Source organism: Capra hircus, chromosome 21, assembly GCF_001704415.2.
Source record: "Capra hircus breed San Clemente chromosome 21, ASM170441v1, whole genome shotgun sequence".
NCBI classification, from domain to species: domain Eukaryota; kingdom Metazoa; phylum Chordata; class Mammalia; order Artiodactyla; family Bovidae; genus Capra; species Capra hircus.
Window position 1 is genome coordinate 33,934,747 of NC_030828.1, and position 23,742 is coordinate 33,958,488.

A 23,742-nucleotide genomic window follows, 5' to 3' on the forward strand; every position below is an offset into this window, starting at 1 on the left:
CAGAAGACACTGTCCCATCACCCTCGCCAACTGTCCCACCACAGTGCCTGGAATCTTGTCACTCCATCCTTGGGTCAATGCTGCTCTCTTGGCTCCTGTACAAACTCTGCTCCCCTGGGTGAGGGGGCAAAGGCTGAGTCCCCCAGACCCCAGACAGCCTAGTCCCATGTGAACATGAAGGAATGTGGGGAGGGGAATAGGGAGGGGTCCTGGAGAGTTGATCTGGGCTTAAGGAAGTGGTGGTAGAAAGCACAGCCACCATCCAGAGGAGCCACCGCCCTCCAACGTGTCCTCTTTAGGTCATCTGATCCTCACAACAACTCCACAAAGTGCAGATATTAGCTCCATTCTACAGTGGTGGAGGCCAAGGGTCAGAGATGGGAACACTAATAAAATAGTAGCTGAATTTATTTAGTACTAACTGAGGCACGGTGCTATGCACCCTACATATACCTTCTCCTTTGATCTTGGCTAATATGCTCTCTTATTTCCATTTTACAGATGGGGAAGCTGAGACTTCAAGAGGTAACTTGCCCAAGATCACGGAGGTGATACTAGTCAAGAGCCTGGCTTGAATGCAGGGCTGTTGCCTATTGAATCAGCTGAGGGGCTGGGGAGATAGAGACGGGAGAGAAGTGGGGATGGGCGGGACCCAGGCCCCACCTCTGCTCCTCCATTGTGTGTCTCTCTGCCTGTCTTGCCTTCCAGGGCCGTGGAAGATACTGGCTCTGCTCTATTACCCTGCCCTCTACTATCCGCTGGCTGCCTGTGCCACCATCAGACATGGAGCTGCCCACTTGCTCGGCAGCCTGCTGTCCTGGGCTCATCTGGGGGTCCAGGTCTGGCAAAGGGCAGAGTGTCCCGAGTCACCCAAGGTAACCACGGACTCGCAACAGCCCGGGACAGCGTGGCATGGGGGAGCTGCGTCAGCCGGCGAGGCTCCTTTCATCTCTGTCTACATGCTTCCCTGCTGACTTCTGCTGGGCATGGGATTCATGCCTCTAGCCATGTGCTCATTCCAAGGTCGGCCCTTCTGTGGGAGAGACAGCTGGGCCTGCCCTCAGGAGCTTCCTGTCTGGGAGAGGGAAGGGAGGGAAGGGGCAGAGAAGGAGGGAGAGGAACCCTGAAATCTCCCCATTATCAATTGCCCGGCCTTCCCTTGGCCGGGCTGGAGAAGGAGTGAAGAAAGCTGCAGAATGCAAGCACTGAGTCGGGGGATGGTCTCAGAGGGCTAAAAAGAGAATTCCAGAACCTCAGACCCTGGTTCACTGGGCTTGGTTAGGGTGTGAAGCTGCCTGGTCCAGAGCCCAAAGGGTGTGAGTGTAACCTACATAGTCAGACAACCAGGTTTGAATCCAGCTTTATCCCTTCCTGCCTTAGTTCATTCCACAAACATATTTGAGTATATTCTCTGTCCCAGGGGCATTTCTAGGCCCTGAGTAGAGCTGTGAATAAGACTGATGAAGTCCCTGGCATCCCAAGAGCTGCCTTTTCTGGAAGGGGACACACAGTCAAACAAGCAAATATATGCAATGATGCCAAGTGGTGCCAGGTTCTTTGAGAACACCTTATCACCTTTCTGAGGCTCAGGTTCCCCCACCCACTCCACCCCACTCCCACAGTGGAGCTGATAACACGAATCCTTCAGGGTAGAGTTGAAGCTTAGGTGGTTCCCGTGAGAGTAAGGACGTGGTTGGTCTTTTTCACCAGCCAGGACCTGGCACATACTAAGCTCTCAGTAAAAACATATGGCATTAACAGATAAATGAATCCATGCTCAACCCTAGGAGGGCCTCAGCCCCAGGAGGCAGGGCATGTTCTTCGCAGTTGCTCAGGTTGCAAACTGTAATAGAAAAAAACAAAAACAGGCCAGTGTCAAAGCACCAGGAACATAGGGACGTAGAAGCTGGCTGTCTCCTGTTTCAGGTCCCATGGCAGTCCCCTGGGGTGGGTAGGAGGGACTCACAAAACATCCTCCCTTTGGCTCCTGAAAGGGCCCGGGGAGTCTAGGGGCCTGAAGGAGGGGCAAGCACCTCTGTGGGGCCTGAGAAGGAGAAGTAGGAGTCGGTGCCAAGTGACCTAGGTTGTAGGATAGTAATAGAACCAGAAGCCTTCCCACGCACCCTCGATCACCTTCAGGGGCCCCTGTGAGCTGGAAAGGGAAATGAATCTCAGTCTTTGACTGGGGAAAGGAGGCGGAAGGCAGATGTGTCTTGGTGTTTGTCCGTCCCTCCAGATCTACAAGCACTACTCGCTGTTGGCCTCGCTGCCTCTCCTTCTGGGCCTCGGATTCCTGAGCCTTTGGTACCCAGTGCAGCTGGTGAGAAGCTTCAGTCATGGGGCAGCCACGGGTTCCAAGGTAAAGGCGCAGGGCTGGGTGGGCTTGTACTCAGCACTCAAGACACCTTGGACTCACCCAGGTCTTTTGGTCTCCTACATGTGGTCATGCTTGGTGTAGGGCCTAGAACATAGCAGGTACTCAGAAAACACTTGGCTGAGTCACTGAGGAACTGGTGAGTCATCCTTCCCCAAGCAAAGGCCAAGCCAGGCCCTCGGCTGGCACCCAGGATGCCTGGGGCACCGAGCTGTTTGCAGAGTGGGGACTCAACAAAGGAGAAGTGGGCTGGAAGACAGGGAACTCATAGCCCTATTTCTGGAACAAGGATCTAGCTGGAGAAATGAGACAGGCCAGGGCCTTGGGCCTAATAGAAGCTCTGTAGATGCTGACATGATTCAGAGAGCACCTGAATTACATCAACCCTAGGTTGGATAACTTTGGGTAAAGGGGAGGGCTGGAAGAACTAAGTCGTGCTTGGAGGGCTTCCTGGAGGAAGCAGACGTGGCAGGGGGTGAAGGTCAGGGAAGATCTGGCATAGGGAGAGAGAAAGAAAGGCACTGCAGGCATGGCAAAGAGCGTGAGTGGCAGAGACGGGCTGCATCTGTTTCACTCTTGCATGGTTTGCAGCACCGGGCAGGTCTTGGCACACTGTTCAGTGGTTCAGTGTGTCTGACTCTTTGTGACTGCATGGCTGCAGCTTGCCAGGCTTCCCTGTCCTTCACCATTTCCCAGAGTTTGCTCAAACTCCTGTCCATTGACACAGTGATGCCATCCAACCGTCCCATCCTCTATCACCTCCTTCTCCTCCTGCCTTCAAACTTTCCCAGCATCATGGTAGAGATGGTAGACATGGTAGACACTCAGCAAATATTTCTGAAGTTTTGGGTAGGTGTGTGTGTGGATGAAGATGTCATGGCAAGGGAGAATTCTTATAAGATATGCCAATCATATTCTCCATTCTCCAAGCACCTACCCTATGCCAGGTCCTGGGCTGGGGCTATAGACTCAGCTGGGTGAACTGTGTTGGACTTCCCAGCGTGCTGGGGGCAATGGATACAGAGCTACACTTACAGTGCGAGAATTGCAATCCCAGAGCATGGGTGGAGGAGGGGTCAAGGTTTTTCCTGGTGAGAGAGGGGGAGGAGGGAAACTACCCCACAGAGATGCAAAAGGCTGGTTGCTCTGCAGATGGGGAGGTTGAAGGAAAGGCTTGAAGGGTGGCATCCAGGACAGACAGTGGGTGGGTGGTGGCGCCAGTTCCTGGCGAGATGCCCTGGATGAGAGCAGGTGTGCGGGGGGCGACGTACAGCTGTGCGTGTGTGGTGCCGAGGGGTCTGGCGGGCAGCTGGACCCTGGGCCTGGAGCTCAACAGAGGGGCTGGGACTGAAACCAGAGAAGGAGTGAGGTCCCCACGGGGGAGAAGAGGCGGGTGGGCTCAGTGTCTCCAGGGTGGCCCTGGATCCCCCGCTGGCCCCCTTGACTGCAGGTTTCATGCTCACAGGGTAGCAGTAGGGTCCTCAGTACTTGTCACTACTGCCCTCCAGATGCTCAGAGGAGGAGAGCGGCTCCCCAGGATACGCCGGCACGTCTCTGCCTTGCTCAGGCCCTTCCCTCCTCTCCTGGGGATCTTCTCAGCCTCTCCTTCCACTGCACGCCTTTCTTCTTGGGGAGTCTTAGGAGAAATAAAATCCTCTTTGGCCCTTGGTCAAAGAGTTTTAATCCTCAAAGGACACAGTCATTCTTTGAGCTGATCCACACCTGCCCTGGATCCCAGGGTTTCCATGGCAATGGGTGACTTGGCCTATATTTTCCAAATGATCAGGGGCCAGGGGCTCACCGCATCTTACTGTGGACCTCTGCCACTTGGCAGGCAGCTTAAGGCCTGGAATGTGGCTTAGACAAATCAGGTCACCCTTGTGATCTCCCTGGAGTAGGAGAGGCCTGGGGCATCTGACCCAAAACGGCCTAGCCTGTGTCCTGGTCAGGGATAAACTCGTGGGACATAGTATCCCTTTAGCCCCCTTCTCAGCTAGCAAAGGCCAGAGGGCCAGGAGGAAGGCAGTGATGTGAAGAGACTGAGCAAAGCAGGGGAGGGTTGGAAATAGCCCTTAGGAAAGACTTGCCAGCATTGGGAGTTCTTAGCTAGGAGACGGATTAGTCTTTTATTTAAGGAGGAGGGGAGGACAGCTCTGGGGGGCCCTTATGCCCACAAGGTGCCCTTTCTCTGTACTCTACCACAGCCAAGAGGTTTGTATGGAGCACCTACTGGGTGCCCAGCAAGGTACCCTGAGCCAGGGCCCCAGGGATGGCTCAAGACAGGTCCCACCTTCTTGTCCTCTGTCCCCACAGGGGCTGCAGAGCAGCTACTCTGAAGAATATCTGAGGACCCTCCTTTGCCAGAAGAAGCTGAAAAGCAGGTGAGGTTCCAGGCACATCCTTTGGGCTGGGGGACAGGCCTGGGCAGGCAGGTTTGTTTGGGAGGTTGGCTCTGGGCCCCATGGTGGGGCAGAGTTGAAGAATCAACCAGACCTTGGGGCCCAGGCTCGGGGCAGGAGCTTCTCCTGAGAGCTGCCCCCTGCCTGGGTCTTTCCGCAGCTCCCACACCTGCAAGCATGGCTTCGCATCCCGAGCCTGGATCTACTTCAGACACTCTATCTACATTCCGCAGCGAGGTATGGGGTGGGGAGCTGAGGTCAAGAGTGACGGGTGACCGCACCCCTCATCCGCACAGAACAGCTGCTGTAGAAGGCCAGCTCCTACCTTTAGTACCATTGTCATCAGGAGACAAGGGGAAGTCCCTGACTGGCCTTGGTGGTCCAGGATCCTCTGAGCCCTGGTCCTATTCCTGGGTCCTTTGGGCCGGAGGGGGCTCCGGGGCCTGGGTGGTGCTGGAGTTCACCATACGCCTCCTTTTGGGGACTGCAGGATTCCGACTCCCCCTGAAGCTGGTGCTTTCAGTCACCCTGACAGGGACGGCCATCTACCAGGTATGTCCTGCCTCTGTCATGCCATTTGCCTCTGGACCCCTGCTCCCAACCCCCAACCCTGAGATGACTTAGGCTCAACTCTCCAAGAGCCCCACCCGCAATCCTATCCTCTTGCTTCTGGCCATCTTGGGAATGCTGGCCTACCCAGAAGGGAGGGGATGCTAACCCTTGTTGGGCTCACACAGGGTCAGAGCATGAGTTCTGGAGTCATGTAAACATAGATTTAAATCTCACTCTTTTGTTTACCTCAAGTGATGTTGGACAAGGTACTCAACATCCCTGAAGGTACTAGTTTGTCTGTGAAATGGAGGAAATAGAATTACTTCCTTTCAGTAGGGAAGATTTAGTGAAATAATATATGTTTGATAAATCCCCACCACCACCCCCACCCCTCCCCCTAAAAGAGACAAAAAAAATCGGAACATCCTGGGAGGTAGGTATGAGTCTTCTCCCTTTCACAGATGGAGGAAATTGAGGCTGAGAGATGAATTTGACTTGGCCTTGTTCCTACAGCCAATATCTCGGGGTAGCCAAAATTCGAATCCAGGTCTGGCTAGCTTCAATGCTTGTGCTCATTTAGGGGACACTTTGCTTTCTCCAACATGGAAAAACTGGAAATTTCATGCTAAATTTAGATAGACGATTCAGAGATGCACATGTGCACTTGAGTTGCTTGAAAGCATGTCTGGGGTTGATGAGGCTAAAGTCATATCTGTAACATGCTGATTAGAGGCTTGAGGATGCTGCTCTAAGAGACAGATAAGAACACTGTGATGAGTGATGGGCATGTGGCTGCAGCCCACGGGCTGCTGGAGTTTATCTCCTGAAGTCTCAGAAAACACTTCTCCTGGGATGGGAGTGCCTGGTGTGAGCACAGCCAGGCCCTGCCATCCTAATTTTGGGGTTCTTCCAGGTGGCCCTGCTGCTGCTAGTGGGCGTGGTACCCACCATCCAGAAGGTGAGGGCGGGGATCACCACGGATGTCTCCTACATGCTGGCCGGCTTTGGGATCGTGCTCTCAGAGGACAGGCAGGAGGTGGTAGAGCTGGTGAAGCACCACCTGTGGGCTCTAGAAGGTGAGGCCTCCCAGAAGCCCCCGAGGCGCTGCAGTGGGGACCCAAGCTGGGATGCCTGAGCTCTATCCCAGGAGCCACGGACACGTGGGGCGCCCTGGGCATCCCCTCTCTGAGTCTCGGCTGCCTCCTCTACAAACTGGGAGGCTGGAGCTTCCAGTTTCGAGTCTTGAGACCTGAAGGGGTCATCTCACTGGCCCCCTGTCAGCTTGTGTGGGATCTCTCACCTCCACCCCCACCCCTTCCCCCAGCAACTTTGCCCTGCTCTGCAGGGGTGGAGGAGGGCATGGAGTGTGTGAGCTGAGGGGACAGCCGTGGGCTCTGAGGGAAGCAGGCAAGCGGGCAGTGTGTCAGGATGGCAGGCTAGGATTCTGAGTTAATCCTATGGCAGGTGGATGGGGTCAGGAAGGGCGAATGCTCTCTCTTCCCAATCCCTGTCCTCAAGGCACCTCCTTTCTCCTTCCTTCCCTTGACAATGAGCTCCTGGGCTCCAAAACTATACCAGCTGCCCCTCGCCAATTCTGTGGTCTGATGCCTCCTCTAGCCCTTCGCCCTGTTACCCACTACCTCATCTCCACAGCCCTATGCTGGAGACTGAGACACATCCTCACTTGACACAGGGGGAAGAACTGGTCTGAGGTTGTACAGCCAGGCAGAAATAGAGCCAAGAGAAGAATAAAGTCTCCTAACACCCTGGCTGGGACTATCCACCACCTTAAGACAGGGCCTGTTGGTCAGATGTCATGTGGCCTACACTCTCTTCTGGCTAGGGAGTCCCTGGCTGGCACAGGCACCCTGGCTCCTGAGGAGTAACATGTGATGGTCGGAGCTGAGGCTGCCATTATTGCAGGTGGAGGTATGACTGCTCTGCCTTACCAAGACCATCAGGGAGGGAATACGGGTGGGCAGAGGTGTGTGCAGTGACTGCTTCCTTCCCTGACCACCACTTTCCTGAGTGTATCTGCTCCCCTACCAGAATCTGTCCTGGAACTGTGGCTGAAGCCCATAGGTGACAAGCTCTGGATGGGCTGAAAATGACATCTCCAGGATTTTCCAAGTTGGTTGCAATCTGAGCCACAGGCAGGAGCAGACATGACCCTTATCAGTCCATATCCAAGCTCAGACCTTGCTCACAGCGGCCCTGTTGGGTTAGCATCATTGATCTCCTCTCACAGAGCAGGAAATCAAGAGGCAGACATGTCTAAGACAAGGGATTTGGTTTCTATGCAACACACTTGACACTTACAATCACATGCTGCAGTTTCCAAGCCCAAATGCTCCCACTCTGAATCTCCTTGGAAGCGGGGGTTAAGTAGATCAGTGTTTACCTTTCCAGCTCACAGGCAAGGCAAACTGAGGCCCAAGAGGTTTAGGGATATGCCCTAAGCACAAGGCAAACCAGGGGTAGAACTGAGATGAGATCTGAGGCCCTTTGGTCTGTTCTCAGTCTAAGAGGCTAATGTCTTCTGAGCTTTGAGAGCCTGTTTTAGGGCTACCCACCCGACACCTGGACCATAAGCCCGGCATCTTTCACAGAAAGCTCGCACTCTGAGTCAGGCCAGCTAGATTTGAGTCAGGCCAGCTAGATTAGAATTTGTGCTCCATCGCTTACCAGCTGTGTGTCCTGGGCAAGCCGTTTACTCCTTTGGATCTCAATCTCCCTACCTGTAAGATGGGTGTTGAAGCTCTAAAGGCATCTTTGTCCTCGAGACTCCTGATCAGGTGTGGGAGACAGACTGATCCGCAAAACCCGGGCCTGGAAGGGGGAAGGTGCAGAGTTCCAGAGGAAGCGAAGAGCAGGAAGATTTTATGAGTACCAGGATTAGGAGGGAACCAACTGAGGGAGAGAGGAGTGAGAGGTAGACACCTGGAGACCAAGGCCAGGCTGGGGATCAGAGTCAGATAACTCTTCCCTTCAGTTAACCTATTTGCTCACCTTGGCAGCCTCTGCAGGCAAACTCCTTGACTCCTGGCAGAAACAGTCCAGAGTGTATCTTTGCTGGCATCATGTTGGCTCTAGGAGGGCAGGGCTCTAGACAGAGCGGAGCAGAGCTGTGCATGCCCAGGGCTTTCTTCTAACCTCATGTTCAGTAAAGGGCACCCCTCTGCACGACTGAACCAGGGGCAGGCACAGTGGCCCCAGGTTTCTGTAGCGGTCATCCTCGCTCCTGTCTGTGCCTGAGAATCACCTGGTAACTTTAAAGAAATCCCAAGGCTCTAGTCAGACTCAGAAACCTGGAGGGTGGGGCCCAGCCTCTGTGATTGGACAAGCCTTCTCCATGATTCAAAGACTGAGTTTGAGAACCACTTGTAGCAGGCGCTTTACACATGATGGTTGACCTGTTGGATTTCAATCAACTGTTGACGCAAAGAAATCATTAAGGCTCTGACTTTGGAAAAAAAAAACAAAAACCAGTTCAGTGGTTCTCAACCCTGAGTGCAAGTTGGAATTACTGGGATTGCTTTCCCAAAAGCTAAGGTCTGGGTTCCATGCCCAGAAATTCTGACTTTATTGCTCTGGGGCACAGCTTGGGCTATGGGAATTTTTGAAATTATTTTTTTGGTGCGTGGGGTCTTAGTTGCAGTAGTCAGGATCTTTCCTTGTGGCACTCCGGCTTCCCAGTTGTGATGTACAGGCTCAGTAGCTGTGGCACGTGGGCTTAGTTGCCCTGCAGCATGTGGGATCCTAGTTCCCCGACCAGGAATCAAACTTATGTCTCCTGCATTGCAAGGCAGATTCTTAACCTCTGGGCCACTGGAAGTCCCTGGGCCATGGGAACTGAAAACTCCAGGTGATCCTAATATGCTGTCAGTGATAAGACTCACATCTCCAGTACCTGTGGCTGCACGGACCCAGTGCTTGCCTCTCCTACCAGATTCTGGTAGGGGACCAGATGTGTTTGCTCCCCTCCTGAGTCTCTGATGGGAACCAGGAACACTTTCCTCAGATGACTAATAAGATCAGGGTGCAGACCTCCCAGGCTTATCCTAGATCGAAAGATTGCACAGCCTGCTCCATAACTTCCAAGTGGTGTGGCTGGTGGGTCAAGCCCACCAGCTCTGAGTCTCAGCTTCTTTGTGGGTCCCACGTCTCCCAGGGCCTCTCCTGTGGGATTGTTCTGAGGGTACGGAGTGAGACTGGCTGTGGATATAGGAAGGGTTGCAGCTCTGCTATGCTTAAAGACCAGGCTTGTTCAATGCATTTTCTCCCAGTTGCTGCTGATACAAGGAACTCCTGGCCAGGGTGGATGGGGAGTTGAGGAGGAGATGGCGCAGCAGCGGTTATGTCCCTCATTCTGATGGACTCAGGTCACGCTGATGGGTGCGTGTATCTTCTGTGCTCTGAACCAAGGCCACTAATGCAGGCCTTGATGGGATTTTAGTGTTCACAACATGCTGGAAGATGGGCAGCCCAGCGGTGTGCCTGGTATGGACAAGCTGAGGCTGGGCAATGGTATGGTCTCCTGACGCCTCAGAGCCGGGAGGTCATGGAGCTGGAGGCAGACACCAGGCAGACCCCCATGGAGTCCCTCACTGGGGGCCACACAGCAGTGGAAGCAGCAAGACCAGAGTGAGGGCCAGGTCTGCAACCTCAGAGCTGGCCTCTCCCATCCTGGCCATCAGATGTCACCTGGCAGTATGGGCCAACCAAAGTTGTCGACTTACACTGGATCTGAGAACAGGGAAAGTGACGAGAGGCCTCTGCTCATTGTGGCTGTGGGGTGGGGGTAACTCCCACCCAGCCGTCCCTCGACAGCAGTTCAGAGATTACCCAGGAGACCCGCCCCAGGCCCTGACCTGCCACTTTGCTCCTTTTCGGCTCTCCAGTTTGCTACATCTCGGCCTTGGTCCTGTCTTGCTTGCTCACCTTCCTCATGCTGGTCCACTCGCTGGTGACACACAGGTCAGTGGCAGGCTCTGACACCCCCTGATACAGATGTCGGGGAGAGGTCGGGCCTGCAGGACCCATGACCCAGGAGGGGAAAATCTTGGGACTAGAGGGAGGGAGAATGCCTGCAGGACCGAGCTGTCCTTGAGGCCAGCTGCCCTGCAGTGGGTGGAGGAGGTGGGGTGTCCCTGTCTGGTCGGAGAAACGTCTGTGACTAATGCAGGGCATGGCTGATGAAGGGCTGAAGTGTGGAGTTTGTCCTCTGAGGAGGGGTTACCTGGGAGAGCTGGCTTCCCACTGGGAGATGAGGGAGGCAGGGTGCCATGGGCGGGAGGAGCTGCGTGAGCAAGAGCAAGTGTGAGTGTGGGTGAGGGGGCGGGCCGGCTGGCGCCTGGGGCACCAGAGAGATTCTTGTGGGATATTGAATGCCAAGCCGCCTACCTTGCCCTTTCATGGTGAATGGTAAGGAGCACTGAAGAAGTGTGAGCAGAGAAGGAGAGAAAGTTCTGGTTGGGAGTAGGGTGGGTGGGAAGGGGAGGGCCAGGGACTTAGCAGGGAGCTGGTCCCCGTGCTTTACATTGATCAGACCTCAGGGTTCCTGCTCCGGGATCTTTTCTTACTGGGTTGGCGCTACTTGTTGTTGTTGTTCAGTTGCTAAGTTGTGTCTAACTCTTTGCAACCCCAGGGACTACAGCACACAAGGCTTTCCTGTCCTTCATCAACTCCCAGAGTTTCCTCAAACTCATGCCCATTGAGTCAATGATGCCTTCCAACCATCTCATCCTCTGTCACCTCCTTCTCCTCCTGCCTTCAATCTTTCCCAGCAGCAGTCTTCCAGTGAGTCGGCTCTTCCTGTCAGGTGGCTAAGGCTCTCAAGCCTCTGCCTACCTGGAACCTGGCCTCCTGCCCTGGTGGCTGAGCTGCAAGTCATTTTCTATCCCTACTGTTGTGTCTCACTTTCCTGACTTGGCTCAGGTTGAGTCTTCTGTTTTAATTTGTCTCCCTTGATCCCTGCCCCACCCCCTACCAACTTACTCTTATTCATCCTTTAAAACTCAACTCAGGCATCACCTCCTCTGGGAAGCCCTCCCTGACCTCCCAGGCTGGATTAGTAGGCTCCACTGGGCTCCCACAGCCCTGGGCTTCCCTGCCCGTGGCTGTGGGTTAGACTAGGAGTTCAGCTAGAGGCTGGCCCAGAGCTGGGAATAAGGAAGCATGTGTGCACCCTGAGATCCCTGCTTTCCTCACTCCCACCCTAGGACCAACCTGCGAGCTCTGCACCGAGGGGGTGCCCTGGACATAGGCCCCCTGACCCAGAGCCCCCACCCCTCCCGCCAGGCCATATTCTGTTGGATGAGCTTCACTGCCTACCAGACTGCTTTTACCTGCCTTGGTGAGCCCCCCTCGCCCGCTCCACCTGACCTCAGCACTGACCACCTTCCAACCCCAGACGCTGGCCCCAGTAGGGGAGGGAATGCACTGCAGGTCTTGGCTGCCCCTGCAGGTCTGCCTGTGCTGGAGCTGGCTCTGGGATAAAAGCAAAAGGAAGGAGCCACCTTGCCTCCCCTGCCCTCAGGGAGTCCGCACAGGTGGGATGAGAGGGAGGGGTTAGGAGCAGGAGCCCTTGGTGAAAGAACATCCCTCACTAGGTTGGCTCCTGGGTGCTACCAGGTGTTAGCAAAGAGGGTGACCCAGGGCTGGAAAGTTGAAGAAGGCACATTCCTGCTTTTGTAAGGGAGGGCTATATCATGATGGGCTCTCAGTAGGTAATGAGATCCCTGTCAATGGGAGTATTCAAACATGGCTGATATTGTCCAGTTGCTAAGTCACATCCGACTCTCTGCAACCCCGTGGACTGTATCATGCCAGGCTTCCCCATCCTCCACTAGCATGGTTATGTGGCCATTACTGGGGGCTGCAAAGGGGGTCCTACTCTGAGAGAATTGGACTAGTGGACTTCAAGGACCCTTCCATGCTCCAAGTTTCTGATTCTTCCCTTGGGCACTGCAGTGAGTAAAGTCCTCTCAAATGTGAGCGGGCTGAAGCCAGCAAGGACCTGAGTTCCCTCCCTGCTGCTTCTTTCAGTTCTCGCCCCTCTGGGTAAGGTGGGAAAAGATGATAAAGGGGTTAGAGGGACTGTTAGCACTAAAAGTCATAATTCCTTGAGTTGGTAAACTTTAAGCCTCTGAAGCCCTTTTGTACACATCCTAGGTAAACAATTAGCCCATCATTTTAATAGACAGCTTTCAGGTGCCTACCATGGGCCAGGCTCTGGCCAGTAGGAATGTAAACATTAATTTCAAATACTGTCTTGTCCTCAAGGATGCAGGAGCAATTGGGGGGAAAATAACATTTGCAAAGCACTTTGTGGTTTTCCAAGAGTGGCCACAGATTTCGTCTCACTGCCTCCTCAGCGCGGCCCTCCTGGGTAGGGGCTGCTTTCCCCTTTTTACAGAGGAAGAAACCAAGGCTCAGAGAGGTTAAGTAACTTGCTCAAGGTGGCCCAGCTAAACAGCAGCAGAGCAGGGATCTGAAACCGGGTCTACCTGATTCCAAAGCTTTGAGTGCCTGGGAATGGAGGGGGTGGGCTGATGCCTGCGCCCCTCCTCCCGATGCTGGCAGGACTCCTGGTACAGCAGATCCTCTTCTTCCTGGGGACCTTGACCCTGGCCTTCCTGGTGTTCATGCCCATGCTTCACGGCAGGAACCTCCTGCTCCTCCATTACCTGAAGTCCTCGTGGTGAGTGAGGAAGAGGCTGAGGGTTCTAAGACCCCTTCCCCAAGGGCCACTAAGTGACACCCTCCCCATCCCCTCACCTCTCACAGGCCCTTCTGGCTGACCTTGGTCCTGGCTGTGACCCTGCAGAAGGTGGCGGCCCACTGGCTCTTTCTGGACACTCACCATGGACGCCCGGGGCTGACCAACCGGTAAGGTGGCTCCTGGGCTCGTGGCTCCCTCAGGCCCTTGGCCGCCTCTCCCCTGTCTTCCTTTCTGTCCCCCTCTCCCTCCACTGCTGTCTTTCCCCTTTCTCTAACAGGGAACCCCAGTGGGTGGTAAAAAGAGCTCACCTTATCCACAGAGAGAGGCGGCCATGGCCCAGCTTAGTTCAAAATGCCTCTGTTTACCTGTCACAGGGCCAGAAATACCCCCTTGAGTTTCCCTGTCTTGGGGATCAGCCCTGCTCCCCCCTTTGCAGGAAGGAGGTTAATAGCCATGTCATTTCTCTGCTAGGCTGTGGGAGATCCTGGCCCCAGGAGAGGCTTAGAGTTGTGGACAAGGGACCCAGAGGAGGGAGGTGGGAGACACCAGGATCATAGAAAGATCCAGGTGGACCTGAAGTGAAAATCCAAATCTGCCACTGACCAGCTAGGCAGCCTTAGCTAAGTCACCACATCTGTCTGGGCCTCCCAGATTGGGGGAATGGGTGAGCTGGGTTAAGAGGGCAGACATAAGGCACAAGGCGGGTGCACTGAGGTGTGCTCAGTAAATGCACAGCAGCTGTGGTCATCTCAGTCTGACACTGACCCGAGGAAGGGCCTCTGTGTGGGGACCTGCCTCAGCCCTCTTCTCCCGGCCCGCAGAAGAGCACTCTGTGCAGCCACCTTCCTTCTCTTCCCCATCAACATGCTGGTGGGCACCATGGCGGCCGCCTGGAGAGTGCTCCTCTCCGCCCTCTACAATGCCGTCCACCTTGGCCGGATGGACCTCAGCCTGCTGCCGCTTAGAGCTGCCACTCTTGACCCTGGTAAGGTCACTGGGTAGGAGCTGACGGTGGGGGATGCTCAGCCTGGCCAAGCAGGGAGGGAGGCTCTCCCCTGACCTAGTCTCCTTGGAGGATGTCCGTAACCCTGAGCCGTGGGCATGTGCAGGGGGCCGCGCGCTCACATGCAGGGTGTGCAGGACACTTCCCGGGTCTGTGTTTCGGGGCATCTGGGCCCTCCCCAGCTAGCGCTGCACCCCCCACCCAGGCTACCACACATATTGCAACTTCTTGAAGATGGAGGTCAGCCAGTCACACCCAGCTGCGACAGCCTTCTGCACCCTGCTCCTGCGGACTCAGAGGCCCCAGCCCCGCGTGACCCCCCGGGATGGCCTCAGATTGGGGGAGGAAGAGGAAGGTACACCCTTCCACTGGGGATGGGGGGAGGTGGAACCCAGCTGGCTTCTCCCAGGAGGAAGGCACGCCCCCCTCTCCAACACAGGCAAGGGAGAGAGGGCCAGGAAAATGCTTACTTCCTCTCTGGGCTGCCTGTGGGAGAGAAGAAGTGAGAATTTTCCTGGTCCGTCTCAGGGTAACTTTTTCCTTGATACTAACATATACACACTGTCTGTCACATCACACTTAGTCCTCACTTGGGCATGAGGCCGCCCCACCCAGGCCACCCCTACTCTCCTTCTAAGCCGTCTGTCTTCCCCTGCCCTGCAGCCTGGGTGTAGTAGGGAGGGGGACACTGAGCTGCCTCCAGTCCCTGGTCCCAGCCCTGCCTTCACAGAGCTCCTCCTCTCCCTCTCCTACCGGCCACCCAGAGGGTGACCACCTGAGCTTGAACAAACCCCTTCTGCAGCCCCACACTTCTTCTGGCTTCCCACCCTGTGAAACAGCACCCGGAGCCCCTGTCTCGTCAACCTCCCCGACTCTACATGGGCAATTTTCAGATTCGGCCCCCATCTTGGTGCTGGGGTGGCGGGGGGAGGGCAGGGTTTGGCCGGGTGTTTGTTGAGTGACTCACAGAAGGCCTCTTCTCAGGGATTCAGCTGCTACAGGCCAAGGACCTGGTGGCCAGAGGAGCGGGGCCCAGGGCCCGCCACGGCAGGGCTCGCTGGGGTCTGGCATACACACTGCTGCACAACCCAGCTCTGCAGGCCTTCCGGAAGACAGCCCTGCCAGGTGCTCGGGCCAACGGTGCCCAGCCCTGAGCCGGGGAAGGCTGCACTGCCGTGTCCCTGCCTCCCAGCCTGTCCCTCCCCGGCTCTCCCAGCGTCATCACCATGGCCACGGCAGCCCCCTGCTTGGCCCCAGCTCTGCCTGCAGGTCCCGGGGATTTAGCAGAACCAGCCGGGGCTCGCTGTGGTTGGATGGAAGTCCGTCAGCACTATGAGCCTCGAGCCTTGGGAAGGCTCTGGTCTGCCCCTCTTGACCTTGGGAAGCCAGTAAGGGCTCTGGAGAAGGCGAGCTTGGCCCAGGAAGCAGGTCCAGGCCCCTCCCGATGCCCGGCCCTGCCACCAGCCTCCAGGCTTCCCTGAAGCCTTCTCCTGACCTGGGTTGGCGATTCAGGCCAGGACAGCCTAGCCTTCCAGCTTGGCCCCCTCAGCTTCTCGTCACCACCGTGATGAGACGCAGCGCCTCCTGTCTCTTACAGCTTTCCCCCTCTCCCTCTGGGGGTTCTCATGGCTTGCAAGGCAGCCCAGGAGGAAGCCATGGGCTCCTATCCCACAGCAAAGTCATGGCTCAACCAGACCCCACACCGAGCTGGCCACACTTGAGAGCCTGATATTTTTGTAGTTGGTATGCCCTTAGAGATTATGAAAGAGGTTAGTGTGCTCTCTGTAATAAACTTGTGCTTGAGAAGCAGTCCTCCTGAGGTGGGGGGTGGAGGGGCAGGGGATATGTGGGGAAAACCACCCAGACTTTCAGTGAATCAACAGTGTGTTTGTGGGGCTTGGGTGGGGTTGGGGTATTCTGGTCACATGCTGGGCTGGGTGGAGAGGGCAGAGGGGAACCTGTGGCCACATCCCTTTGGGTGGTGGAGAGACTGGGGACCCAGGGTGCCACCCCTGAGCTGTGTCAGTGTGGGCTTTGGAAGTAGGACTGATTCTGGGTCTTCAAGAATGGGCAATTTGGGGAGGAGGAGAGATTTCAGGAGAAAGCAATATGAAAAAGAGTATGGAGGTTGGGGTGGGGGGCTTCCCTAGTGTCTCAGAGGGTAAAGAATCTGCCTACAATGCAGAAGACTGGGGTGCAACCCCTGGGTCAGGAAGATCCCCTGGAGAAGAAAATGGCAACCCACTTTGATTCCATGGACAGAGGAGGCTGGTGGGCTACAGTCCATGGGGTGGCAAAGAGTTGGACAAGACTGAGTGACACACACACACACACACACACACACACACACACACACACGGAGGTGGGAGGAGACTGGCTTGCAAAGGGAAGGGCCACTGAGGGGGCCCCCCCACTCCTGCTGGGGGTTGGCTGAGGTGGGGACTACTGTGGGGCTGGGGCTACTGAGAGTGGGGCGAATGCAGCCACCCCACACACCCAGATCAGTGGGGCCTCAAGAGATGTCTGTACAGCTGGTGAAGACCACCCCCACCACATTCCCAATCCCAAACTACAGCCTCAAACTGGCAGGAAGCCAGGCAGGGCCAGGGAGCTCCAACTCACCTTCAAGGGTGCCCAGGAAGAGGGCAAGGGAGGCAGAGATGATCCCACTGAAGCCCGTTGAAAAATGTATTCCTAGCCCTGTGTCTGTGATTGACAGGGTCTGTCCTTCATATGGAAACAGTCATAAAAGTGTGTGATCAGGCTGGGACACTGGACACTCAGGGCTATGTAAGCCGGAGGAGGGGGTCTAGTCCAGTCTGAGGGGGTGAGGGAAAAGCATCCAGGAAGGATTTCTGGAGGAGGTGGTACCTAAGCCGAGTCTCAAAAGCTGACTTAGTCAAGTGACAAGCAGGAGGATGTCCAGAGAGATGGAACAGTGTAAGTAAATATACAGAGGATGACGCATCTCAGAGCATTCAAGGAACAATTAATTAGCTGTTCCCATAAGGGTGGGGAGGGGTGACTTCAGAGAGCCAGCCAGAAGGGCCAGGAACGTCTGACCGGAGACTCCGGCTTCACCCTGAGGGCATGGGGGCCACAGGGGACTTTAGCTAGTTCAGGCAGGACACAAGTGTTCCCCAGCTGCCCCCAACTCAGGTCTTAGGCCCACATCCTACTGCAAGAAGCCAAGCCTGCTCAGCTGTGAACAGAGCCAGAGATGTCAAGGGGTCCATGCTGGGTTAGGATTATAAGGCCTTAGATACTCAGAGTCAGTGGAACCCTTGACATTACCATGTCCCACCCCATCCTTTGTTTTCTGAGGAAATCAAAGTCCAGAGATGGGCAGTGACTCACCCAAGGTAACACAGCACAGGGGACTTGGCTGCATCCTGCTGTTTTCCATCAGAGGTGCGGTCATCCTCGGCCTGTGCTCTGGTGACAGCAGCCTAGTGGGAGCTGCAAGCTGACAGAGGGGTGAGGAGATACTGTGTGTAGAGGAGGGGGAAGGGGGGCTGGCCAGACTCCAAGTCTCACAGCTGCTACCCTACGTTCCTGGGCCTCCCTCTCTCCACTTTGCTGGTCTCAGCAGTTCTGGGGGCTCTGGTCAGAGGCTTCAGAGCTTCTTTCACAGGCTCTTGTCCCTAAGCATAGCACCCTTTGATCTGGAAAGGGGCAGGGTTGGAGGCAGCAGGGCTCCTAGATCCAGACAAAACTCGAGGCAGACGCAGGGGAGCATCAGAAACGCTATTTATTTCTCTGCCGCCCCCAGGCTGGCTAACCTCTCCCGAGGTAGAGGGGAAGGCAGGTGATAGATGTGTACCTGGAGAGGAAGGCAGGGCAGGAATCCAGGATGGAGGGGCACATCAAGGGAGGAAGAGTTGGAGATGAGCACCATCCTGGGCCTTCTAGTCCTGTCTGAGGGCAGAGACTCCCCAGCCCTCAAGTCGTTAGAGAACATGGAAGGTCAGCAGGAGCTCAAGCAGATCAGAGAGCCTCCAAGCTATGCCAGCCACTTGCTCTGTGTCCTAATTCTACATCTCCCGTGCCCATCTGCTTCAGGCTACTTCCCCGCCCAGCCCCAAGCCCCAGGCCCTGACCGTAGCCTTAGAAAGCTTGTCAGTCCCAGTGCCTGGAAGTCCATCAGGGAGGCTCCCCCTGGGTGGTTAGGGCATCGCCTGGTCGGCATGCTGCCCCTGAGACAGAGGAGCACGTGCAGCGTGGTTAGCAGCAATTAGCACCGTAGACGGTGAGTTAGGGGATCCACTTTCATCCTAGTCACTAGCTTTGAGCAAGTCTAGAAGTGGGAGTGCTGAGTGTCCCAGAAGGGATGAGAAGGGGAGGTAGGAAGGTGGGAAGTCCCTGATGCAGGCTCCAAGAATTGCTACCCCCAGGCCCCTGCACCACTTGTGAGGGACAGCCAGCGGTCAGGGCAGGAGTCAGCAAGCCCTCAGGTAGGGGTGGGGCTAGAAGGAAGCGAGGAAGAGGAGGAGGAGGCTCTGGCCCAGCAGAAGCAGGCCAGGGGGCTGCTTCCCAGAGACACCTTCTGCTGTCGCTGCAGCCTCGGGGCCCCTGGCGCGGCTGAGGTAGATGATGACCACGTTGTCCTCCGGACCCGACGGCTGCACCTCGTTGTCAACCGTGTAGCAGACCTTCCCCTCGGCCACTTTGCCCCGGAACCCGCGGCCCAGCACGTCCGCGCCACCCTCACCCGGTGTGGCCAGGGCCACATTCACCGAGCTCTCCGCGCTGCCCAGCTCGTTGGTAGCCAGGCAGCTGTAGGTGCCCTCCTCCAGCTTGCCAAAGTCAGGGATGAGCAGGCTGCCATTGGCAAAGGCTTGGAAGCGTGGGCGGCTGCTGGCCGCCAGGACACCAGGCAGGGCACGCCCATCGGCACCCACGTTGGGGCTAGCGATCTCCACGGTGCCACCGGGAGTCTGGATGTGCCAGTGGAGCTGAGGGGCTGGCTGCCCATCCACGTCACAGTGCAGTGCCAGCACGAAGCCCGGACGCAGCTCGGCCCCATCCTGGCTGGGCTGGTAGGTAAGCTGCACCGAGGGTGCGGAGCAGGGCAGCGGCAGCAGACGGTTTAGCCGCGTGCCCTTGAGCACGTGGGGCGAAGTGCAGGTGATGTTGTCCTGCTCTGGGATGGACACGGCCGTGGTCAGGGCCCACGTCTTGAACCATACGATGCCACAGGTACAGTCGAAGGGGTTATCGTTGATCTGCAGGTGAGACAGTGCAGTGAGCGGGGCAAAAGTGCCCTCGGCCAGCGTGTGCAGGCGGTTATGGTTGAGCTGCAGCGATCGCAGGGCGCGAAGGCTGCGGAAGGCGTCACGGGGGATGAAGGTCAGCTCGTTGCTGTCCATCTTGAGCAACTGAAGGGCGCTGAGGCTATGCAGGTCGCTCCAGGCAAACTCGGAGATGAGATTGTGGCTGAGATCCAGGCTCTTGAGTTGGCTCAGAGATGCCAGGGCACCCGCGGCCACGCTGCGGATCTCATTGTGGGCCAGCCACAGCGACTGCAGCCGGGGCACTTCCCTAAAGGCGCCCCCCGGCAGGCTTGACAGCTGGTTGGCCGATAGGCTCAGCGTGGTCACGTTGGCCGGGAAGCCGGATGGCACAGCCTTCAGGTCACGGTAGGCACAGTCGGCAATGTGGAAGCCGTACTTCTCCCCGCATTCACAGGGCTCTGGACAGGCCCGTGCCAGGCCCACAAGGACCACCAGGCACAGCAGACGCAGCTCCTGCATCCTGCAGAGAAGGACATGCCTCCAAGGTGACCCCCAAAGACCCACAGAAGGCACTTGTCCCTCTCAGCACCCCGACACAGAGCTCTTCCCCATCAGAAGGCCCTGCCCACATAATCCAGATAAGACACCCCCCACACCACCTAGCCCACCACCCCCATTCTACAGAAGGGGAAACTGAGGCCCACAGAAGGTCCAGGACTTGCCCGAGGTCACGCAGTCAGGAGGGGGCGAAGACAAGACGGAAGAGGACCCCAGCTCCTTCTCTGAGCCAAGAGCTCTCCCTGCCTCCGCCGGCTCCTAGCTGACTTTGTGACTTGAAATCTGTTTTCCAGCCGCCTCCTCCCCCAGCATTTGGCAGAGCCTCCCTCCTGCCCTCCCACATCCTGGCCACAGCCCCTCCCCCTGGAGCCCCCCAAAGGTATGCTCTGCCCCCTGGCCTAGACAAGGCCCCTTGTGCAGTGCACACCACCCCCATCTGCCCCACCCACCGCTCTCCTGCTCCTACCAGCCGTGACCACAGCACACACCAGACCCTTTCTACAGACTCACACCCTTGGCCTTTTCGGTTCAAACTGCACCAGGCAGCTGCCTAAATAAACCCCTGCCAGGACCTCTCAGCTGGCTTGGATGAGGCCAGTGGCTCAATCCAAATACTGCTGGGGTTTCCAGAGCTGTGGTTGTTAGAGGGATCCGTGGCCCCTGAACAGATCCAAGGAAGGGATTGTTTGAGCACCCCAAACCAACAGGAAAGTGTCCAGTCCCCGTGCCCAGTAGACTGCTTTCTCCTCCCACTGGCCCTTAGAGCCCTTTTGCCGCTGACTTACCTTCAAACTACTCTTTCTTAGTCAAGCAGAGCTTCTTCTAAGATGGAACCAATAAGCAACAAAGAAAGAGTTAGTCCTGGACAGTCTGCAGGGCCAAGGAAAGATGACGATGCTGGAGGAAGGGACAGCCTGGTCCCTGTCCCACCTTCAGTCTGCACACCTGGGCCTGCCCTTATCCAGACAGGGTGCCTGAGACCATCTGTTGACACGAGGCTGCAGGAAGGGAACCCAGGCAGTCCGTACACTCCCTCCTTCCAGCAAAACGACTGCCTCTCTGCAGCAACAAGGACCCGTGTTTCATAAGTGACACCAGAAACTTGAGGGGGAAAAGATGCCAAATTTTTTGTTTTTTTCTTCTCTCTCTCTCTCACTCACTTTTAGCAGCTTCAACTTCCTTAAAGCCACAGCACTAGCTGGACAGGACCCAAGAAAAGATGGGGCCAGAAGGATTTTATGGGAGGGAGGGGTGGGAAATTGAATCCCATGGAAGGTGGGGGACTTTTAACCTCACTTTGAACAGGAGAAAAAGGAGAGGGCATTCTCCAAGTTGGGACCACATGAGGGACTGTGTCTGCATGTCTGAGTGTGGGTGTGACATCTCTGTGTGTGGATGAGTTTGTATGTGTGTGTGTGTGTGTGTGTGTGTGTGTGTGGATGTGGGTGTGAGATCATGTATGTGTGAATTTGTGTGTTTGGGAATGTTTGAGTGTGTGTATTTGTACGGGTTGTGAGGTTAAGTCTGTGTGTTTGTGTGGATGTGCGTGAGTCTAATTCGTATATTTAGGCACGTGTGTGTGTGTTTATGTGTAGAAATGAATGTGCATCTCTGTGACCATGTGTCTGTGTGGGTGGTGGGTGTGTTCCAGTGAAAAGCTGAGGCCAAAGTGTATAAAACACCCACCATGATGCAGAGTCTCAGGGAGAAGCCAAAACTTCAGACCTGTTTTTGTAAGAAAACACATCCTCTTCAGCAGCCCGCTGCCCCAAGTCACGGCTGCCTGCTGGCTCCAGGGCTGGGCTGTCCTAAACACTTGAAGTCCCAGGAGGTCTCTGGATGAGCCGAGCTGGGAGAGGAGGGCGGAGGCTGGGAGAGGAGGGCGGAGGCAGGCAGGGGTGTGACTGCACTCCAGTCGGGTAAAAGGAAGCTCCGGACAGGAATCAGCCAGGCTTCAGCTTTCTGATGGGGATTCTGAGGCACTCAGGCACAGAGACGGCTCTATCACCCAGGACTGTCCACCTGGCAGCCAGGTGAGGTTGAGGACCTTGCTCCTTCTGTAATATTCTCTCTGGGGTCTCCCAAAGGGCCTGAAACCCCACCGTTGGTGCTGCTTGTCTGGAGAGGCAGTATCACTCTTTGAACTCCACCGTCCCAACTCTAACTGCCTCCGGGGAAGAGATTTACACCCAGTTCTTGTTTTATGTATATATATTTTTTATTTCTCTGAAGCTAATAATAGCCTTTTTTAAAAAGTGTCCTTCTATCTGCATTGTCTGTTTCTTTAAGTTGCCTTTTAATTTTCCCCTGTTAGTTTACTTGTTTAGAACTGTCTTTCTTTTTAGAGGTTCTCTCAGTTAATTCACTCAACATAAATGTACTCCCACGTGTTTAAAGGGAGACCCCTCTACTAGGGAGGAAGCCTGTTGAAGGCAGACAACTTGTCCTCCCAGTTGTTGCTAATCCCTGGCACAAGAGAAGATGCTCAATAAATAGCTCTTGACTCAACGAGTGGGTGAGTTGGGTGAGCATCAGATGCCAGAAATGAAAGCACTTTGGAGGCTCCCTTCTCCACACCCTGTTTTACAGATAGGGACTCTGGGTCCAGACCAGGTTCCTTAGGACGTTTTAAGGCTATCTCACACAATGTAGGGGACCCACTTCCCCGGTGGCACTAGCTGCCTGCCAATGCAGGAGACATAAGATATGTGGGTTCAGTCTCTGGGTTGGGAGGGAATGACCACCCACTCCAGTACCCTTGCCTGGAGAATCCCACGGATGGAGGAGCCTGGCAGGCTACAGTCCACAGGGTCGCACAGAGTTGGACATGTCTGAGCGACTTAACATGAGCATGAACGTGTGTGGGGGATCCGCACTCTGTTGGGTATGTGAGCATGTTACCAGCCTTCCTGAGGGTCCTTGCACCTCATTCCACATTGCCAAAGACCTTGATGGTAACCCAGTGCTAGGCCATCCTCAGAATCCCGTGCAGAACAGCTGGGGGTGGGGGTGTGGGGGGAACGGGAGCCATGGCAGGTGAAGCAAGAGTAACCTGCCCACCGAGTCTGCACCCATCAGTCACTGACAACCCTCCCCCATCTGCCCAGATCCCATCACCTCCTGAGGGTAAAAAGGGGGCAGCATGAGCCACCTCTCCCAGGAAGGACAACAGGACAAGGGCCACCGGGACGCAGCGGGCCTCTACTAAGAAGCGTCTCGCGTCCTCCAAGGCGCTTCACAGTGGGCCACGTGGGGCCACCCACCACAAAGCCTGAGAAGCAGTGTCGCGCCTCCAAGGGTGGGGCTTATCACCTCCTAGGCAGCCCCTCAGCTCTCTGGGTGCCATCATCTTATCAAGCTCTTCCTGCAAAGCCTGTCCCACAGGAGATGATGCGAGCAGGTAAGGACACAACCTGGAGTCAGCTCCCCTTTCTCTTCCCAGGCCAGGAGCTCCCTGGGGGCCTGGAGGTGGGGGTCCTTGGTGAGTGTGTGAACACCCTGACTATCCCTAGATCACAGATGCGGGCATAAAGGCCCAGGACTAGAGAGCATCTCCCAGACCCCAAACCTCTGCACCATCCCTGGATACCCGGCAGCCCTTCAACAGTGGAAGGGAGAATTGGAAGGTGTGGAGTGGGAGGGAAGGAGTCAGGTCTGGAAGCCCTTCCTGCCTGCCCCATCCTGGCTCCTGTGGGCCTCAGGGTAGAGTGCCTGGCAGTCCTGGGATGCGGGGCTTTCGGTGTTAAAATCCAGACAGTCCCAGGCCAGCTGGAACAGCTGATCGCCCTAACAGGGGAGGTGGTGCTCGCCTCTTCCCAGAGTTTTTCTTCCGGCTCCCCCTTCTCCAGCCCTCCTTGGAAGCCCAGCCCTTTCTCCTCCCATCCCTCCAGCCTCTCCTT

General features: G+C 56.0%; 2 protein-coding genes across 8 annotated transcripts in view; one reads left to right on the top strand and one right to left on the bottom strand.

Moving 5' to 3' along the window:
• The window catches only part of STRA6 (stimulated by retinoic acid 6), a 29,685-nt gene extending 13,825 nt beyond the window's left edge, over window positions 1-15,860 (top strand). For 3 of the 5 annotated variants that reach the window (XM_018066554.1, XM_018066555.1, XM_018066556.1), the window contains exons 6-19: window positions 502-525; window positions 709-875; window positions 2,237-2,359; window positions 4,688-4,755; window positions 4,934-5,010; window positions 5,264-5,325; window positions 6,239-6,401; window positions 10,227-10,302; window positions 11,547-11,680; window positions 12,910-13,027; window positions 13,114-13,215; window positions 13,870-14,033; window positions 14,286-14,406; window positions 15,036-15,860. In XM_018066554.1, the coding sequence (XP_017922043.1) occupies window positions 502-525; window positions 709-875; window positions 2,237-2,359; window positions 4,688-4,755; window positions 4,934-5,010; window positions 5,264-5,325; window positions 6,239-6,401; window positions 10,227-10,302; window positions 11,547-11,680; window positions 12,910-13,027; window positions 13,114-13,215; window positions 13,870-14,033; window positions 14,286-14,406; window positions 15,036-15,387 (1,751 nt within the window). In that variant the 3' untranslated portion in view covers window positions 15,388-15,860. Of the gene's footprint in view, window positions 1-501; window positions 526-708; window positions 876-2,236; window positions 2,360-4,687; window positions 4,756-4,933; window positions 5,011-5,263; window positions 5,326-6,238; window positions 6,402-10,226; window positions 10,303-11,546; window positions 11,681-12,909; window positions 13,028-13,113; window positions 13,216-13,869; window positions 14,034-14,256; window positions 14,407-15,035 lie in introns of all 5 variants that reach the window. The other 2 variants (XM_018066558.1, XM_018066557.1) reach the window with 2 other exon arrangements.
• On the bottom strand, window positions 17,784-21,587 carry ISLR (immunoglobulin superfamily containing leucine rich repeat). 3 transcript variants are annotated; one of them, XM_018066514.1, is made up of 3 exons: window positions 21,569-21,587; window positions 20,629-20,665; window positions 17,784-19,805 (listed from the first exon to the last, which is right to left on the bottom strand). In XM_018066514.1, exon 3 carries the CDS (start codon window positions 19,802-19,804, stop codon window positions 18,518-18,520), a length of 1,287 nt encoding a protein of 428 aa, XP_017922003.1. In that variant the 5' UTR covers window position 19,805; window positions 20,629-20,665; window positions 21,569-21,587; the 3' UTR covers window positions 17,784-18,517. The 3 variants fall into 3 exon arrangements, with proteins under 3 accessions (XP_017922003.1, XP_017922004.1, XP_005695205.2); XM_018066515.1 differs by lacking the exon at window positions 21,569-21,587 and adding an exon at window positions 21,530-21,546; XM_005695148.3 differs by lacking the exons at window positions 20,629-20,665; window positions 21,569-21,587 and adding an exon at window positions 20,008-20,131.

What these genes read in the sequence shown, in the direction of transcription:
- ISLR (XM_018066514.1), bottom strand. Translation starts at nt 19,804, where the DNA reads ATGCAGGAGCTGCGTCTGCTGTGCCTGGTGGTCCTTGTGGGCCTGGCA.